We start from the raw sequence: 19,751 nt of genomic DNA, 5'->3' as shown, positions 1-19,751 counted from the left end.
CACATGATCAAAATTCCACCATTTGGAAGCCCACATGCACTTTCTACTGCAGGGGCGTTTCAATACACATGCACATACAACACCATCCCCACCTCCAGCTGATTCTTTGCTGTCTTCTTCCTCTGCTGCTGGTCCAGAATCCAGGCACTGGGTGAGCACACAGCCAGTGGCTGTGCGCATTGAGCATGATATGGTGACAGAGCCTCATTTGCTATAGGGAGCTTGCAGGCCTGGGAGAGGATGGTGACATGCAGCACTCTCCATCAATGGGTGAGGCAGTAAAGGAGGTGGCTCCCCAGGTAAAAGTAGAAACTGTGCCTGAGGCATTATTCAGTGTGGCAGCAAAACTGGAGGAAACGGAGGGAAGATACCTTCCCAGAGGTGAAGTGCAGGCTCTGCACCTCACATTGGAAGTGCTCCTGGAGATTCAGCCTGCAGGGCTTTAACGAGGGTGGAGGCAAGCTCAGCACCAAAAAACCTATCCACAGGTCCTCTGCTCACTCTTAGCCCAGCCTTCCTCCTAAAAGCCTTGTGAAGAGCCAGTAGATTCCAATACATGGAAGCCAGCAGACTGGTTCTCCAAGGGCACTTTCAGCAAAGGCTGGAGGCAGTGGGGTAGGTGGCAGAGTGCAGGAAAGCAAAAATGTCAGATATGGGAAAAGGGAGAGGTAGGTGTGTCGGGAAATTGCAGTGGAAGTAAACACAGATCAGAAGAAGCATGAAGTCCTGGACTAACAACAGTGTGGTCCTGGTCTAACAATATTAACTGGAATTATTGCAACTGCCATCACTAAGTGGTGCAATCATCTTTCACCTAACAAACACTTCATGTAGTGATAGAAATTTCAGTCTCAGTTAGGGTCATTAAGTGAGGACTACCTGTAACAAGCTTAAGAGGAGAAACCAATGCTTACTAAAGATGAATATAATACAAAATTGGCTGGGGTGGCTAATAATCTAGAAAGTAGGAATAAAATTTAAAATTAGATTAAGGAAACAGACTGAAACCATCAGAGAAAAATACCAAGTTGTTCATTTGGGTAACAGAAATCAAGTGCGCAGGGATAGAATCTGAGATCTTTCTTATTAAATGGACTTGAAAAAAAAGATCATGGAATAATATTTGATCGCAAATTGAGTATAAGTCAGCAGTATAAGATGACTGAAAAAAATGGAAATGCCAATTTAGACTGCATCATCAAAATAATTTCCAAATCTCCAAGTTCTATTTTATTCTGCATGGATCACAAAACACCTCAAGTGCCATATGCAATATTGGCAACCTACTTTAAAAAGACTTCGGAGACATTGAAGCAAATGTATCAAAAGTGCTTTTCCAAAACGCAACTGCGCTTCCAAAGTATGCTTCTCACCCAAGAAATGTCTTCAAAATTGAAAAAGTTTCTTGGAAGAGAAGTGAATGTTTTCAAAGAAAAAACTAAGGAAGTCTAGTTGCCTTTTTAAAAAAGTACCTTTGAGACAACCCGGACCTGGATGATTGATAATCTTCATAGAAATATTATATGGAGTAATCACAAAGTTCTGTTTCTATTATTTATATGAAATAAAGGATTTAATTAAAAAAAAACCAGATTCCAACTGAATCTTAGAAAATTGGGTATGTCTAGTTTAACAAAGAGAAGGACGAGGGGGGACATGATAGCAGTGTTCCAATATCTCAGGGGCTGCCACAAAGAAGAGGGAGTCAAGCTATTCTCCAAAGCGCCTGAGGGCAGGACAAGAAGCAACAGATGGAAACTAATGAAGGAGAGAAGCAACCTAGAACTAAGGAGAAACTTCCTGACAGTTAGAACAATTAACCAGTGGAACAACCTGCCTCCAGAAGTGGTGAATGCTCCAACACTGGAAGTTTTTAAGAAGAGACTGGACAGCCATTTGTCCGAAATGGTATAGGGTTTCCTGCCTGAGCAGGGGATTGGACTCAATGACCTCCAAGGTCCCTTCCATCTTTATTATTTAGTTATTTATTTTTAAAACGGTATTTCAATTATTTAAAGTAGTGGAAGGTTTTCCTTTGCCTGATTTGTTCAAGGTCAAGTTGTTTTTTTTTTAAAAAAAAACCTTCATAGGAATGCTTTGTTTTTTACTGACTGTTGATCCAGTTCTCATTTGACTGTAAAACATGAAGACTGGAACAGCATAGCAACAGATTAAAATGAATATTTAAGAAATGGGAAAGAAGGAGAGTACATAATCTATACCCTTTCTACATTCTGAACACAGTCAATATCTTTCCTCTCAAATGAAAAAGTGAAGCTAGCTTGAAGGTATAAGCTAACTGATTTTGTAAGATTTATACCTCAACCTATACATGTAGGATGAGTTATGCAACCTAATTCTATAAATGTGCTTGATACCTTTTATTAGATTGTCATAATGATTTGTATAGTCAATACAAACAAGTTTACTATGTACATTCCTTTCTATATTTCTAGTAATCACTGTTATCTTGATTTTTCTCCATAGGCAAAAATTTAACACGCTATTTTTACATATCACTCAGCAAAGTCAGCCTAGTATTTTTTTTTACAATTTGAACAATATTTTTAATAGATTTATATCCTGCATTTTACTGAGGAGCTTGAGTTGGCAGATATAGTACTTCTATTTTTCTCTATAACAGTGTTTCCCAAACTTGACAATTTTAAGGCATGAGGACTTCAACTCCCAGAATTCCACAGCCAGCAACGCTGGCTGTGGAATTCTGGGAGTTGAAGTCCACATGCCTTAAAATTGTCAAGTTTGGGAAACACTGCTCTATAACAATACTCTTTAAGAGCCCTGGTGGCGCAGTAGTTAGAATGCAGTACTGCAGGCTACTTCTGCGGACTGTTGGCTGACAGCAGTTTGGCAGTTCAAGTCTCATTAGGCTCAAGCCTTCCATTCTTCCAAGGTCAAATGAGGACCCAGATTGTTGGGAGCAATATGCTGACTCTGTAAACTGCTTAGAGACGGCTGTAAAGCACTGTGAAGTGGTATATAAATCTAAGTGCTATTGCTATTGCTATTTAAGGCAGTCTAGAGTGAAAATGACTGGCCCAAAGCCACCCACTTTGAAGGTGGGTAGAACTTCAAGTGTTTTTAGATATAACTTTAAATACTTCTCACACTGGAATAAAAACAGGCAAAAGCAAAAGAGCACGAAATATATATTATTAAAAATTAGGATATTATACTAATTAGGATATTATCTAATGATAAGAATCAAGATGAGTCATCATAACAAACTGGAGGAAGATTTTTTCCTGTTTGATCTCAGTTCAAATAAGGATTGCCCAACAGCAAAATATACATAAATGCTTTACTACATTTACTATTCCTTCACTTTATTATCCAATTTTAAGGAAGAATCATAGTGGTTGTCCTTAACAATCTGGAAATAGACAACTCTTTAGAATACTCATGTCTGCTTTCTGTCTTGTACATATAAAAAGCAATGCAACTGCACTATAGCTTGGGGTTGGAAGCCACAGCCACACTACAAGAACAGCTTATATTCTTGAAAGCCCTTTCTCTCCAAACATTCCAAGGGGGAGAAAGTATGGTAAGGCAAAAGAAAGAAATCACTCCCTATCCTCTTTGCAAAGCAGAGGGATTGGATAGAAAACTAAATCTAAGAAAGAAAAAGATCTCAACAAGGAATTTGACAAAAAAATTAACAGAGCTATTAGAAGTGACAAAAGTAGTATTACAACATTTGCAAAACTACCGAAGATGGAAACAGAAACAGAAAAACAAGGAAAGACTCCAACACAAGAAGAAATCACAACCTTCAATTAGTATGCCAAAGGGTGTCAAATGGACAGATAATAATTGTCTCAAATAAGATTACAGATGGAAGGAGCATACTGAAAATTTGTACAAATGTCAACATCATACTTTAGAAGATATTCTTCTAATACTTTAGAAGATATTCCATTTATAAGAATATCCAACAGATTGAAATAGATCTAATTAAAGAAGGAACACTTAGCAGAATGTTCAAACAACTGCATGATATCTTTAATGCTAGCAAAATAATTCTTAAGATCATCCAATGCAGATTAGAGCTCTACAAATAAACGGAGATGGCAGATATTCAGTATGTTTTATAAAAATCTGAAAATGAAAGACATTACTGCTAATGTATGTTGAATATTTGAGAAAGCCTAAAAATCTAGTAAGTGTTTAATTGACGTCAAAAGGCCATCAGTTCTTTCAAGCTGTGTCAAGCTGTGAATATCCTTAAGAAAATGAGAATCTCAGAATATTTCTCTGTCCTCACACAAAACCTATGCACAGGACAAGAAATCATGGTCTGAGAATATGGCAAAATTTTTAGGTCAGCAAAAGAATGAGAAAAAGACTGTGCACTGTCTATTAACCTTTGTGGTAAATATATTTTGAGGAAGGATAAATTGGAATTAAATGAGTTTTAAAACCGGAGAAAAACCTTTTAGTTACCTGCATTATGCTGATACTACTCTCAGCTGCAAATCTAAAGTAAAATCCAATAGAAAATGATTAGATCTTACAGCATTAATCTGCAAATTCTAATAATGAAAGTCTAAGACCATAATGAAAAAAAGACAAATTATATATAATAAAGATCAAACTGATACAGCAACCAGATTCAGAACTGACAACCAAGTGGTAGATAATTTCTGCTTTCCAAATCAACTATTAACCATAAAGGAATGCAAAGGCTCTCATGAGAGTCAATTTGAACTGTCTAGATGTTATCAATACAGTACCTTAATACTTTCATTGTTAATTATGATATGTATGTATGTATGTTCCTGGTGATATAAGCTATTATGCTACTGAGGTATACTGAATCCACCCTAGTATTTAAAGCAGGGATCCTTTTTGTCCCTCTCCTTTAATTTTGTAAGATCTAATCATTTTATACTAAATTTTACTTTTGAAATGAGATGCCATTAAAAAAAGATCCGGATCCTTTTTTTTTAAATCAATTATAATATTTATTTCTTCTGATAAATTTAAAACTAAGACATTGAATCTCAATAGCTTTGGCAATATGGAAGATAAAAAGGAATGAATTTAAAATATTTTACAATTATATTTAGATTAGAAATGTGGATAAAGTGATGCAATTTGGTCAAAAGTAAAGAACAAGGTATTTTTTTCCAAATTATATAAGTATTTAATAACATGCAAGCAACAACAAAAATATCAATTGTCTGGTCTACATCTAATTGCATGGTTTTATATAACCATATATAAACTAGTTAACCCTGGGGTTCCACTACTTTTATATAAGAAGTGAAATCCACTGCGTACTATTTTATATGTCTCAAAATATAGCACAATGAAAGAAAATGATAAAGATGAATATTCACATTTATATCTATACCCATAAAACATTTCAATAAATACCTTTTTTGGACCAAAAGCCTTAAGTAGAGATATTTAGATATGATTTCCTTTAATATTTTAAGGAATATTTAAATCCATATTTAATAAATATCAGTTTCATATTTCCTTTCATAGTGGCTTAAATAAACAGGTAAGACAAGAAACACTAATCCTTCCAAACAATTCTTTTTTTTCTTTGTATGCTACAATAGATGCCTTCTTCCATCACTGCCTCCTTTTCTGATGTTCTGCATTTTCCTTACACAACAGCCTCTCAAATCAAGTATCAAATTTAAATGTTGCCAGGGTATCACTGTCCCTTTTTTTTCATCATCTTCTTGTTTTCAGCTTCCGTTCTCTCCCCCCCCCCCCGCTGCCCATCACCTGCTCCCTCCCAACCGCCTTGTTCTTCCAGGTCAACTCTTTACACACCTTCTCTTGCCTATTCATGCAGGGTGTGTTCATGAGCGAGGGAGGAGGTTAAAAAAAAAAAGCCATGTCAAGGCAACCGATTATATTTCGCCGTCGACGCAAAGGAGGGGGAAGAGGCGGATGGTTAATTGATAATTAATATTCTTCCTGTTCACTGAGATGCACGCTCCAGATTTTTCCCCAAGACTACCGGTAGTACAGAACATACACGAACAGCGTACAGGGGTTCCCCGCCTGTCTCCCATCCTCGTATCCACCAAGATAGTGACTCGCCGCATTGCTAGATCACAAAGGCCTGGCTCGCGTTATCAGGAGGGCCACGGCAGCTCATCCTCTCCCTTTCGGCTCCGAATCCACCCGAAAACTGACCGGGGTGCACCTCTGTCGCCCCACTCCGCGCACGCAACCCTTCACCCTAAACGACCCTCAACGCCACTTCTGTCGCCTTTGCTTTCCCAGGCCGGCCTCTCCCTATAATGACAGCCGCCCTGTTCAATTCTAAGGCCCAGCCTGCCAGGCGCAGGTAGCCGGTTTCCCTTCCTTTGCTTCCCCCCTCTCTCCTTCCTATTTACCTAAAGCCACTTCACAGGCTTTGCGCAGCTGGGAATGGTGCGCCTTCTTCACCTCCTTGTCGGCCAGGATCTTCTCCAAAGCCCGTGTCAGGAACATATTCTTCGTTTTCTTTCCCTCATACATGAGGGCGCGCTGAAAGTGAGGGAAAGGGGAGGATGAGCAGGGATGACTCTCAGGGCTCCACCGGCTGAGACCCGAAGATACTTCCCGGGAAAGAGTCTCCCCTCCTCGGACGGAACCGAAACCCGGCTCTGACTAGGCGGCTACTGCAGCCCCTGCTCGACGCTGAGGAGGGACGAATCGGATCTCACAAGAACGCAGCGCTGCCCGTTTGCCTCATCCTCCATTAGAAGCAGCGGCAGAAGAGAGAGCGAGAGCAGCAGCGGCGGCGGCGAAAGCAGCAGCCTCCCGTCCTCTCCATGTTGGAAGGAAACGACGTCAAGGCCGGAGCCGAGTGTTACAGAGGAGGAAGCGGCAGCGGCGTCGAGGTTGCTACAACTGCTGTTGCTTCAAGGCCGGGAAAAGAGGGCGCAGCCGCAAGGAGGGTGGGAGGGAGAGAGGGAGAGAGCAAATAGCGGCGCTACCAGTCGCGCAAGGTAGCAAAGGGGAGCTGGGACTGGCTGCTGGCCGCGCGCAACAGGTGCGAGGAGGGAGGGGCCTGGGATTCCTCTTCAGAGAGAAGGGAGAAGGGACTGAGGAAGTGATTGGAGGCGAGGCCACTCGCCTCCCGCCTTCTCCCGCCATATTTGATTTCTCTGAAGACTCCGTTGTCCAGGCCGGCTTCTTCCAGGCGACTGATAAGCGATTGGAGCTTCGTTCTCTTTGTGCCTTCTGACCTATTCGCCTCACGATGGAAAAGAATTTACGGGCGTCTGAGACTCGACTCGACTCGATCAGGCTGAGATTTTACCTCATTTAATTAAGGCTGTAAAATGAATATAGCAAAGCTGAGGGAATTGTATTTTTGTGATCAAGTACTTCCTTCGAGGAACGGCTACGGAGCTGGTTTATAGTTTAGATGTCTGACAGACTGTAGGCGGATGCCTTTTCTAGTCTTCTTCTTTGTAATATTTTGAATCCTTATTCTCAACTATGTGTTGTATATAAATTCACGCAGAAGGGTGTGAGGGCATCTTTAGTATTAACAGATTGATTAAGCTGTGGAATATTATGGACTCGACCCCGGTGTTCAGATACAAACATTATGTGTTAAACATATTGTAAAGTTTTTCGAGCCAGTTTGTTTTATCTTCTAAAGAGTGGTTCTCAACCTTTTTAAAGCCGTGACCCCCCCAACCGGTTGTAAGTCGAGGACTACTCAACTGGTGCAGCACCGTTTGCAGAATGGGACTTTTGGCGGGATCAGCAGGGCAGAGACAGCCTGGACAATTCCTATTGGCCTTTGAAAGCCAATAGAATTAGACTCTATTCAAGAGAGTCTATTCTATTGGCTTTCAAAAGCCAATAGAATAAAAGGGAGTAGCACAGCTAAGGAAAAGGGGAAAAAATGGCGGACTGCGTTGTTTGGCGACCCCCGTGAAATGGTCGTTCGACCCCAAATGGGGTCCCGACCCACAGGTTGAGAACTACTGTTCTAGAAAGACAAGTTATATAATTCTATATACTGTAGTGGAGTTGTTAGCACAACTATTTGAATGTTAAAGTAAAATGTTTCCACCTTCAGCAGGTTTGCATCCTTTTATTTGCAACAAAATAGCCAATTTGTATCTGGAAATTTTATGAACAAAGGGGATCACTTTTTTTGGCTAAATTATGCTACTCAGAAGAAAGAGTTTGAGATTTGGCTAGGTAAGAATTTGTTTCTAACAATTGATCAGCTTTTTTTGCTCAGTTCTATTTATCAGTTGAAAACTTGAATAGATACTTATTCTAAACAAGTTATTCATAAGGCAGGATGGACATGGAATATAATTGGATTTCTTAAAAAAAAAGAAAAGCTTGTTTTCTAACATTTGCCTCTAGGTTAGAACGTATATCTGAAGTAGGAAGCATATTTTCAGTACAACACATCATTGGTTCAGTTTTAGTTTAAACATCTTTTGGCTCTGCCCGAAACACTGAAAAGCTGATGTCATTTGAAGTAGACAATATCAGGATAGAGGATAGCACTTTTGTCTGTGCTATATGTATATTGTAAATAAGGAGTTTCTTTTATACAAGGAAGAAAATTATGTTGACTTTTTCCCTACATTGCATTGTATTGGTACATATTATTTCTGAAAAGATTATCAACTGTCATTGATGTAGTTGCAGGATATGGTTATTCAACATGAATTAGTACACACAATTTTTTTTTGAGATAAATCTAGCAAATACCCAGTAAAGGCAGGAGAAAGGTAAGGGCCTGGAGGAAGATTATAAGCCACTGGTTGAATATTTTGTCCAGTCAATCTGACTCTTAATTTTTAACAGTTTTTTCCCCTCGTAAGCAGACCAGAAAGCAGAAGTTGGCATTATAGGGTTTTCTGTACCATTCCTAAGCCTTTACAGTATGACCAAGCCAAACAGCTCACAAAAAAGTACAAGTGATATGGAGTTTCAGGTTGAAGTTAATAGGCTGCCCCAACATGGCAGAAATTTAATAAAAAAGGACACTTGGGATCTAGTAAGATATTTATGAAATCTAACTTTGCAGGATCCAATCTGCGTCAGTCACTAGGACCAGAGGTTTTGTCTTTTGAGCTTTTGGACTCCCTAGGCTAGAGAGAAAGTTCCCTGAGGATGGGGGCTCCAGCACAAGTCCGAAAGCTCAGAAGACAAAACCTCTGGTCTTGGGGACCGACCCCGATTGAATCCCGCAATGTTATCCTGTGACACATATATTCGCTTTCGTTCATAAAATCTAACTTTCCCTAAACTGAGGATAGCACTTTTCAAAGCCAAAGATAACATTTTACCAAATACTGCAAAACCCCACTAACCAAGCATGCATGCCCATGTAATTGAATTCATTTCTCATATATTATTATGCTGTACGTTCTATAAGGATGTTAGATCTGCTTATATTTTGCTCATATGTAAATTCCCAGAAAGGCTGGACAATTTCTATGCGAATCTTTTAGAAGATTCAGAGTACTTTAAAACTTGTGCTGAAGCCAAATTCTGTATTGCCACAATAAAAAGAAGGCATAACTGGTCACAGAAATAGCCACTTTTGTTTTAATCATCATTTCAGGTTTAATATATGTTAGCTATTTTGTTTTAGGTGACATGTATACTTACCTCATAGATTATAATATTTTAAATATACACTGGTACAGGTAACTAACACCATTATAATAATGTAAGTTACATTTTCAGTTTAGGGCCCTTTTTATTGTGCCACTATTTTATCTCACCATTTTATTTTATTTTGTGTTGTATATTTTTATATTTTGTTGGTCTGACTGAACAAAGAGTATGTTATTTCATTTTTGGTAGTGCTTTAGATGTGCAACTTATTAGCTAGTTGATTGTGTGTTATTGGAACATTTATGCCAGAGCACACTATTAAAATCTTTTACTTTATTTTTGTTTGTTTTTTTAAAAAATTACTTTATACTAAACCATTCCTAAATTAACTTGTTTGAAATAGCCATGGAATAAGGCTGTTTTCCGGGGAGAAAGGAAAGGAAAAGAAGGAAGGAAGGAAGGAAAAGAAAGAAAGAAAGAAAGAAAGAAAGAAAAAGATGTAAATACTGCTTTTAAAAAGTACTTTGGACTTTCCTTTTAAAGATGAACTGATTATTAAGAAATTATATTTGACTGGCTTTCTTACCTTTTGGAAGGCATCTTCATCTCATTGCTCATAGATAAATATGATTATGTTTAATTTAATGGCAAAATCTGTCTTTCAGGTTTTGATTAATTGACTTTCAACTGCCTTCATTGGAAAAGTTGGGATGCGTTTAGTGATTTATCTACCTTAAAAAGCTCATCGGCACAGAATTTATTTTATGAATTTTATATTATAAACTTTTATGATAATTTTATATAATAGATTATAAAATTTGCCACAAGAGTCATAGGTTCCAGATTTTGGACAAATACTGTAAGTTAGTCCATTTGAGGTTCCTTGGTTCAAACACTGTTGCCCTGTGATGCACCATTTTGCCCAGTTAAAAGTTATGGGAATGAGAGCTTTAGTATGTAGATAGCTTTTGGTTGTATTTACATAACATGATTAATCTAGTTGACTTATTTTCTTGTTTGTTCATTAGATAGAACTATAAACTAACCAAATATGCTAGGCATTCAAACAATAGCCAAAACTAAAAAATCTAATCACAGTTAACATTAACCAAGCTTAATGTACTTATCCATATATATCTGGTACATTTTTTCTAATCCAGTGTTGAATTGGCACAGCTACTGAAATACAACAATAATGGAATAGTTTACCATAGTAGAAATGTATATATAGTAATTTCTAATAGGGCAGAAGTCCCCAATCTTTTGGGCACCAGGGACTGGTTCCGTGGAGAGAGGTTTTTCCGTGGACTGGAGGGTGCATGGTTTTGTGTGCTGCCTGCATCTCATGGCTGGGGCTTTGCTTGTTTGTGCGGACCAGTTGCTGGCATGCCATGGACTGGTACTGGTCCACAGACCAGGGGTTGGGGACCCCTGTAATAAGGCACACTAGAAGAAAAATGCACAATTTGCTCTTTTTAAAAATCCAGCCTATTTCTTTCAGAAGTGAGATTTGCAAATCATTCCATCGTGCTGTAATCCAACTCATGATTTATCCAGTTTGCCTCACCATCTGTATATCCAAAAGGCATTTAGTATAAAACTAGAGCTCACAGGATACATTCAGCCAATCATCACTAACTGAGCTCTGACAATGCCTAACAATCTGCACTCATTGTGTTTTGGGCTTGTCAGTTGTTACATTCTTTTTTTTTCTCTGCACCTGGTAAACCTCTAGTACAGTGCTTTGTAAATTAACAAACTTACCTTTCCTCATTTTTTTATAAAAAAGAGGGAGCCGGTGGATCTGCGCGGCGATGGCGGCTACTTTGTAGCCGTCCTGGGTAAGTGTAATGAATCGCTATGAACAGCGTACATCAGCTGTTCTGCGGTTCAAAATCCCCCTCCCGGGCAAAGGGGGGGGGAAGAGGGTTGTCTGAATAGTGGTAGAGCCTCTTATGTACCCCCAATTTCTTTTTTGGGGGGGTGACAGTGCTCCCACGGAGTTCAGACTGTCTCCGCTTCCCAGCTGCTTTTGTCCCTAGGGACAAAACAAGCCGTTGCAACCACCTCCGCGCTTAAAGGGACCTGGTGAGTTTTTTTTAGAAGCGGACAGAGTTGATTAGAGGATTTACTTTTTGCTTTCTTTGATTTTATATGTATTTTAAGCTTAAAGGTTTATTTTCATGTTTATATTCTCTCCTTTTACTTTTTACTTTGTGCTGAAAGGGAAAGTAAAATGGCGATCGGCAGACTTTCTAGCTTTTTTTTTTTGGGAAGTTAGAATGGCGATCGGCTTCCTTACTTTCTCTTTTTTTTCTTCTTTTTAATGATTGGATGGATTTTAGAAGCATTATTATTTTTGTTGTTTAATTTTTTAAACATTATTGTTTTTGTTTGACTTTTTTGCTTTGTCTTTTGTACTTTTAAAAGGCAGGCTTTTTGGTGTTTTTTCTTCCCCCTTTTTAATGATTGGAACGGATACTTTAATTTCTTTTTTCTTTTTTCTTCTTTTTTAACTCCCCTTTTTTATTATTTTAAATTTTTGTAATTCTCAAGAAGGAGTAAAGTTTTTTTTTTTTTAAGATGGCTCCAAAGCGTCTAGGGACTCTTACAGTTCCTAAATCAATAGTTTCACCCTCTTCTGTGGTTCAACCAACAATCATGAAGGATTTGCAAGATATGATGGGAAATCTCACAATTCAAATTAGGGCAGAAATGAAAAAGATTTTAGAGGAAAATAACAAGATTTTGAGGCAAGACATAGTTTTGGCTTTAAAAGGAGTTGCTTCTGTTATTGAAAAGTTGAACTCCTGTGTGGAAGAAGTAGCTGAAAAAGTGGAATTAATGGAGGGAAAAATTGAAAGTATGGAAAAAGAAATGGAAAATGAGATTCTTATGCTTCAATATGGACAAATGGAATATGCCTTAAGAATTAGAGGCTTGGGAGAGTCCTTGCAAGGAGATCTGAAAGAGATGGTTGCAAAGGACTTTGCTGTGATTTTGAATAAAGAAAAAAAAGAAATACTTAGTGAAATTGAAAAATTATTTCGAGTTAACTCTGTGGTGGCAGTGCAAAAGAATTTGCCAAGAGATGTGGTAATCTACTTTGGGAAAAGATCTCTACGCAATGAAATTGTACAAGCTTTTTATAAAGAGAGATTTCAAATCGCTTCACAAGATGTTATAATTTTAAAGGAGATCCCATCTAAAATTTTAAGAAGAAGAAAGGAGTTTGCTTTTTTAGCAAATGAACTTAAAAAGAGACGAATTTCGTTCAGATGGGATGTTCTGATTGGAATGGTGGTGAACTACCTGGGGATATCTTATAGACTTAATACTGCTTCTCAAGCAAAAGATTTTTATACTTCGGTCCTGGGGGTATGTTCATCGTCACCTAGTAAGTTTAAAACCTTGGAAGAAAAGAATGTAGAAGTACAGTTTGAAGACTTTAAAATTGGGGAACCACTGCCTGAGAGGTCTCAACATGTTCAGATTGAGGAGCAGAAGATAACTTGTGTAGCATATAACTGTAAAGAAAAGCAACAACAGAAGAAGATCAAGGAAGCTTCACATCTAGTGGTTTCTGAATCTGTGGGAGAAGCAAGACTTATAAAGCCTCTGGAGCAATCTTCAAGGATGGAATTGTTGTCTGAAATGAAAAATGGGAAATCTCAGCTTGAGGAGTCTCAACAAGTTGAGAGGAAGGGGCAGAAGACAATTCGTGCAACACATAATTATAAAGAAAAAGACCAACAGAATAAGGAGTTTAAGGAATCCCCACATGTATTGGCTTCTGAGTTGTTGGGAGATTCAGAAATTTTGAGGGAATCCTTAAAGGCAGATCTCAAAGAATTTCTCTTGAGTTTGATAAAAATTAGAGAATGATAAGGATGGAGAATGAAAATGGACAATCGAGATTGGTGGAATTTGTTATTGGTGAAGATTTAAATTTTTAATGTGTTTATTGTGGATGGAATTTGTTATTGATAAAGATTTAAATGTGTATAAGGGATTTCTTATGTTTTAAGTAATGTTTAAATTTGTGTTTTGGGGGAGTTTATAAAAATGATAATAATATTAGCATGATATTAGAAGGTTTGGAGTATACTATAATGTGTTTAGTGTTTGGGTTTATTTTTTTTCTAATTATTATTATTATTTTTAAGATGGAACGATTAAATGTGTATAAGGGGACTCTAAGGTTTTAAGTTTTAAGTAATGTTTAAATCTGTGTTTTGGAGGGAGTATAACTCGTTTAATTAAACGTATTTAGATTTGTTTATGATTTAAATTAGATTTTATATTATAGTTATAGATGTTCAAAGAAAGTAGTGTTTAAAATTGTGTTCTGGGAGGAACTTATATAGAATGATGGATAATATTATAAGTATGATTAGAAGATGTTTAGAGTATATTATAATGTGCTTAATGATTATTACTTTCTAGAGATAATCTATTTAATTTAAAATATCTAGACTTGTTTAGGATTTATATGTGTTTTAAGTTTTATATGTGTTTTAAGTTTTTTCTTTTTTTTCTTCGAAATATTTTGGACAAGCCTGTAATCAACTCTGGGAGGTCCAGGGGAGGGTTAGGGAGGTTTGGGGAGTTGGGGGAGGGTATGGGAGGCTGGGGGGGGGTTGGGGAGGGGATTTGTCTTGTAAAATTTCAAAAATTTTCAATAAAAAAAAAAGAGAGAGAAACAAAAAATCCTTTGGACTGCTGGCAAACCCTGCGAAATATATTACCCCAGCGAATCTCCAGAGAATAGTAATTCAATGAATTGAGGCTATATTGCTGAGTTGGGTGGAATCTCAGAATGTGCATGCCAAATTAAGAAATAATATACCTGAAAATATTTCCAGTATTTAAATATACATTACAAAGAATATTATGCTTTAGAAATCTTGAACATATAAGTTGCTTTTGTTGTTTAAAATATGCAACTTTTGTTAATTTTCTCAAAAGTACTCTTGTAAAGATTGCTCATTCAAAATCTTCACATAATCTCACTTTAATATATGATATTTTAATATACTCAGTTGATAGAGTTTGTCTTTTGACTTTTATGTAATTAATATTTTATACCATTTGTGTCACACGTTATTGTGCAAATTATGCCATTTAATACACATAGTATATTGCCCAGGCTGTTTTAAATATGAAAGAACTTTTTTGTTGCTTGGGGGTAAAATCTGAAGAAAATTTTGTCCATTAAAGTACCAACATTAGTCGTATATTGTAATGTAGCATTAAAGCAGCTTTGAACTCTGCATAGTCTAAAAATTGTCTTCTTAACTATATGTGGATATTTTGCATGCAGCCAGCTAAGTAACAGTATATGTTGATTGGGCAAGAATGTGATTTATACAGTTTTCTATGTAGAACAGAGGTTTTTTTCTTTTATCTGCAAGGAGTTATCCATCTTTATCAATTGGATTCTTTCAATTGCCAATTTAAATAAATATTGTATTAATAAAGGGACAATTCATGCAATGGACTTGATATTTTTCACCCAAGGGAAGTTATTTTGCATATGAAGACATCTGGATTGTTGTTCTGCCTGACTATTCAGTTTCTGTCAGCAAAGACAAACAAGACTGACAGAGATTTATATGTCTTTTGAATAAAGACTTCTAGTGCTTTTATTTAGAACTAAAACATTCTCCTCTGAATTCATCAGCTTAGGGGGCTAATATTTTCCAAAAATTAAAAATGCAGGCATAAGTTTACATATGTAAAATGTATTTTTTATTTGATTTGATTTGTATTGTCTGTTGTTCTAGCATAGATGTAGGCAACTTTCTTATGGTTAGATCTGTAGTTTAAATGTATTGATCTCAGAGCCAGCAGAGGATACCAACAATTTGCCCATTTCTTTAGGGTCTCTCTGGGGGTAGTTGAGGAGGTATGGGGGGAAGAACTACAAAAAGGTACCAAGAAATGTAGCATAAAAATATAGTATATGGCATGACTTTATGCCACAGCCAGACCATAAGCCATTCTGTTCCTTACTTTATACTAGGAAACATGTTCTAGTTACAGACAGAGATATGCAGAAATGATAGTATATTTTAACTGCTGAAATCTAAAATGAAGTGAACCTGCATTTAATGTTATTTTCCCTTCACAAATAGGAATAGATCCCTTCCTTTCTTCCTCCCTCCCTCCCTCCCTCCTACATCTAGATAAAAAAATTTCAACACTACTTTCCTCATCTTACTAACCAAGAATTCTCACAAATTACTTATATACAGTATTAAGATATATTTCTCTCCCTCTTCTAGTACAAATAGCAAAAAATAAAGAAAACATAAAAATAAAAAAATGGAGGCAGTGGGTGGCAGTAGCTGCACTGGGAAGGAAAAAGAATAAGATAGAGATGGTGAAGGGAGGAGATAACTAGACAAGGGGGGAAAAAGGTAGAAAAATCCAGGCATTAAAAAAAGGGTTAATTTTCCAAGTGAGGAGTCTTCTAAGCAACAACCAGTCTTCAGTGGCATCTATATTTTCAAAGAACTATAACTGAAAAATTATCTAATATCATTCTCAATATTACCAGACAAAATGCCAAGATAGGACGTAGTCCCAATTTTTATATTTATTTTTAACTATGTGCAAACATAAATATAGTGGTTAATTAGTAACAGTCATCTATAAATGGAAAGCTGATCGTTGTTGAGTTTGAAGGTTCTAGCGCAGAAGTGCAGTTATATATTCTTGATCATTCTTCATATACTATTTATATCTGAAATGGATGTCCACTTCCACCAAGCATGCATCTCAGGGGAATATGGAAAAGCAAAATAAGGAACTTGACAGCTTCATCTGTCAAATCAACCCTGGCCATCAACAGATTAATAGCACACCTTTATATCCAAAAGTGAACATTATTTTTACAGCTGCATTTAGAGCATGCATATGTACCAGTTTTAAAAAGATTAATAATATATATTGTACTTGATGCAGAATCAGGTACGATATACACATTTACTATGTGGGATGTTCTTTTTATATGGACAATTTACCTTTAGCATAGCATCTATGTTGCCATTTCACTTCTTGCCCAAGAAGCTTCTTCAGTTCTGAATAGTAGGGAATGGAAGGAGTTATATTCTATGCAGTCATCTGGTAATTAGCACTCTGAAAGTTATCATTAGCTCTCTGAGAGTCGTTGAGGCCACTTGGGGGTTAATCTGTATCCTCAGAGTCATCTGAATCAGAGTGCAAATGGGTGTAGAAATTCTTGGGACTGCAGTCTCATCCAAGAAGTGAAACATTTCCAAGGAATAAACCAAGAAAGTCCAGTTTTGGAAAAGCACCTTTGCGATTTTACGAGGGATTTATTCAATTTATATAACCACCCATTATTGTACATATTTATTTGTAAGATAATCAGTACTTGCATGCTCTAGAAATACTATATTTAGAAAGTGATACATGATTGAAACCCAGCCAGGCTGACAAGTATGCCTTACTTTCTTCATCACTTGGTATGTTGCAGGGAGAGTGGTTACGATTGTCATGTGATCTGAGAAGCCAATTGATTCTGATCCAGTTATTTATATAATAGCTGTTTCTATCCTGGTTTCAGAGCACTTCATTGTAGGTTGAGATTGCCTGGAAGTCTCCCTGAGCTTCTCTGCTTTGGCTGTTATTTACTTATTTTGCACATAGCAGCAGATCTTCCATTTCACTGTGCCTGGGGAAATGCAATACTTATTGAGTGAGTTGACCCTTTGATTATGTCTTACACCATTCATTTTCTACACTGAATCAAATGACTTCATACTGACATTTCCAAGGTGATAGCAATAAATGTTATTCAATCTCTAGCTATGAAGGAGAATTCTAAAATATAATTTAAATGAAATAGGTTCCCTGCAGTTCAAAGTACAATAGTTAAAATAAATGCTATTATTCTTCTACAGTTGGGACATGAAAAAATAGAATATATAATGAATGTAACAGGTAAGATAGAACAAGATATTATTCCACCAGGATGTTTCCATCTTAAAGTTAATTTTGGAATGTAGCTCTTTGGTGACATTCATTCAGGAATATACTGTATCCTCTATTCTCTGTATATTCCTCCCATAAGGTTAATACATAGGTCTTGCCAATGTTTTTGCTGCATGATGTATTTTATTCCAATGTAAATAAACATATGATCCTAACTCTGGAAATAAAATAGCTTTATTATTGCAAAAGATTTAGTTTAGATTATACATATTTGAGCTATAACTAACTTTCAGTGGTTCAAAAATCAACATTTTGAGCAAAGGTAATTCTGATTATTCTTTGGGCCAAGCCGAGATTCATAATGTGTATAAATTAGGCAGATAAAGCACATTTGAACAAAGATTTCACATAATTTATCCTTTTTCTTGCTAGACATGAGTTTGAAAAAAGCCTTCGTGCTTCTTTCTCACTTGAAAATTTTCTTTTTATTTTTTCTCATTTCCACCCTTCAGAATTTCATCAATAATTATTTAGATACACTCAAGTTTTTCTGCCTTCATATGTTCTGATACCATAATATGCATGGCTTAGATATCAAATATTTGGATATCTCTTATTTGTAGAAAATGTCACTTCTTTTTTCAATGGATTCTGCTAGTGGGAAATGCCATATTCTATATTCGAGTGACTTCACACTGTATTCTTAAGAAAAATTAAAAAATTAAAACTTGGCTGCAACACTTAAATGACACTTTTTAAAGAGGTGCATAGTTATATTTTTAACAGCCAGCATGGTCTCTGTACAGGTTGGCTTGATTAGGTTCTCAGGCAATAAAAATCCAAAATGACCTGTATCACGCAATTCAAAAGCAAATGAATAGTGGATTCCGTTTTTATAAGCCCAATCCACTGAACTCCCAGAACTCACATCTGGAAAAAAAGAAAAACAATATATTTGGTTTAGGAAACAATTTGCTAATACATGGATCTACAACATTTGATGGGTGATCTCAGTTTCTCAATCTTCTGCAAAGGTTAAGATGGGCAACTATAAATTTTATAAATAAATAAATAAAATAAAAGGCCCTTATGTAATGGGGTAACTGCACTGGAAAGAGTAGGGCTAATGGCTTCTTAATCAATTACATTTTGTTACAGTTAGCTAGATCTTCAGACTGGATTTGGCCTTTTCATCTACCTATCACGTTCTTCCCGAAGACCTGGAATAGGCAGATGTGGATGTTTGAGGGTGTTAAATTATTATTATTATGGTTCATTGCATAGTTAGCTGGATATTCAGGCTGGATTTAACATTTTTATCTACTTATTGAGGCCTTCCAAGGACCTGGGATAGTCAGATATTGATGTTTGATGATGTTAGAGGTATCATTATAGGAATGTAAGCTGTTCCAAATAAAAGCTGACTTTTGCAATTGATTGAAAGTGAATTTGTCAGTGCTGAAGATACTCAAGTAGTATTCCAGTTGCTTTAGTATTGCACCCAAGGGGCCTATTCAGTGGTGGGATTCAAATAAGTGAACAACCAGTTCTCTGTGTGGATGCCGTTTCTGGAAGTCCGTTCAGGGTCTGGGCAATAAAAAATTAGCTACTGGTTCTGCTGAACTGGTGCGAACTGGCTGAATCCCACCACTGGGCCTATTACTATTGGTACTGTCTTTGTTTTCTTTTGTTGCAGTCTGTAGGGCTTTGTATATTATCTTCTTTCTCTCCTATTCTGCTGTCTCCAGGTACTGCCATGTCCACTATCCAGACATTTTTGTCTTTCTTATTGACAATTGTTAAGTCTTGTTATGTGGCAGGTGTCTGTCAGTTTGAATTCCAAAATCCCAGAGCACTTTAGCTGCTTATTATTTTAGGATTAGAAAAGTGTCTCACTCTCATCCTTAATTCCCCAACCCTCCAAAAACAACAGCATTTGTCTTGGGGCAATTTTTAGGGTTTGAAGACTGAAATGTGGAATGGAATGAGAAGTTTCCAGAGATCTCCATCTGGGGAAAAACAACAATGCTCTGGCAAAATTTGGCACTGAATTGCAAGATTGTTAGAAAGTAGCAAATGAGGCACTGAAAGTGTCATATGTGGCTTTCTCATCAGCATATTATCCTAAGGTTGTATTTAAGTTACATTTTTAAAAGAAAGATTTGAAAACCCCTAAATGTCCTCATCCCCAACAATATTTTAATTCCAACCCA

At 36.8% G+C, this 19,751-nt stretch overlaps 3 protein-coding genes across 5 annotated transcripts in view; 1 reads left to right on the top strand and 2 right to left on the bottom strand.

Moving 5' to 3' along the window:
- The window catches only part of ARFGEF1 (ADP ribosylation factor guanine nucleotide exchange factor 1), a 71,002-nt gene extending 63,259 nt beyond the window's left edge, over nt 1-7,743 (bottom strand). For both annotated transcript variants that reach the window (XM_039335148.1, XM_039335156.1), the window contains exon 1: nt 6,384-7,743. In XM_039335148.1, the coding sequence (XP_039191082.1) occupies nt 6,384-6,507 (124 nt within the window). In that variant the 5' untranslated portion in view covers nt 6,508-7,743. The remainder of the gene's footprint in view (nt 1-6,383) is intronic.
- A 144-nt stretch (nt 7,744-7,887) lies between these two features.
- PREX2 (phosphatidylinositol-3,4,5-trisphosphate dependent Rac exchange factor 2) overlaps nt 7,888-19,751 on the top strand; it is a 188,914-nt gene continuing 177,050 nt past the window's right edge. Inside the window, exon 1 of the mRNA XM_039334999.1 lies at nt 7,888-8,193. The gene's annotated coding sequence lies outside the window, so the exon portion shown is untranslated. The remainder of the gene's footprint in view (nt 8,194-19,751) is intronic.
- CPA6 (carboxypeptidase A6) overlaps nt 14,244-19,751 on the bottom strand; it is a 34,206-nt gene continuing 28,698 nt past the window's right edge. For both annotated transcript variants that reach the window (XM_039335125.1, XM_039335134.1), the window contains exon 11: nt 14,244-18,468. In XM_039335125.1, the coding sequence (XP_039191059.1) occupies nt 18,260-18,468 (209 nt within the window). In that variant the 3' untranslated portion in view covers nt 14,244-18,259. The remainder of the gene's footprint in view (nt 18,469-19,751) is intronic.

This window comes from Crotalus tigris, unplaced genomic scaffold (genome assembly GCF_016545835.1).
Source record: "Crotalus tigris isolate CLP2741 ecotype Arizona unplaced genomic scaffold, ASM1654583v1 scf7180000017546.9332058, whole genome shotgun sequence".
In the NCBI taxonomy this organism is placed as follows: Eukaryota; Metazoa; Chordata; class Lepidosauria; order Squamata; family Viperidae; genus Crotalus; species Crotalus tigris.
The sequence above is the reverse complement of the archived record's forward strand: the minus strand, read 5'-3'. Positions and strand labels throughout refer to the sequence as shown.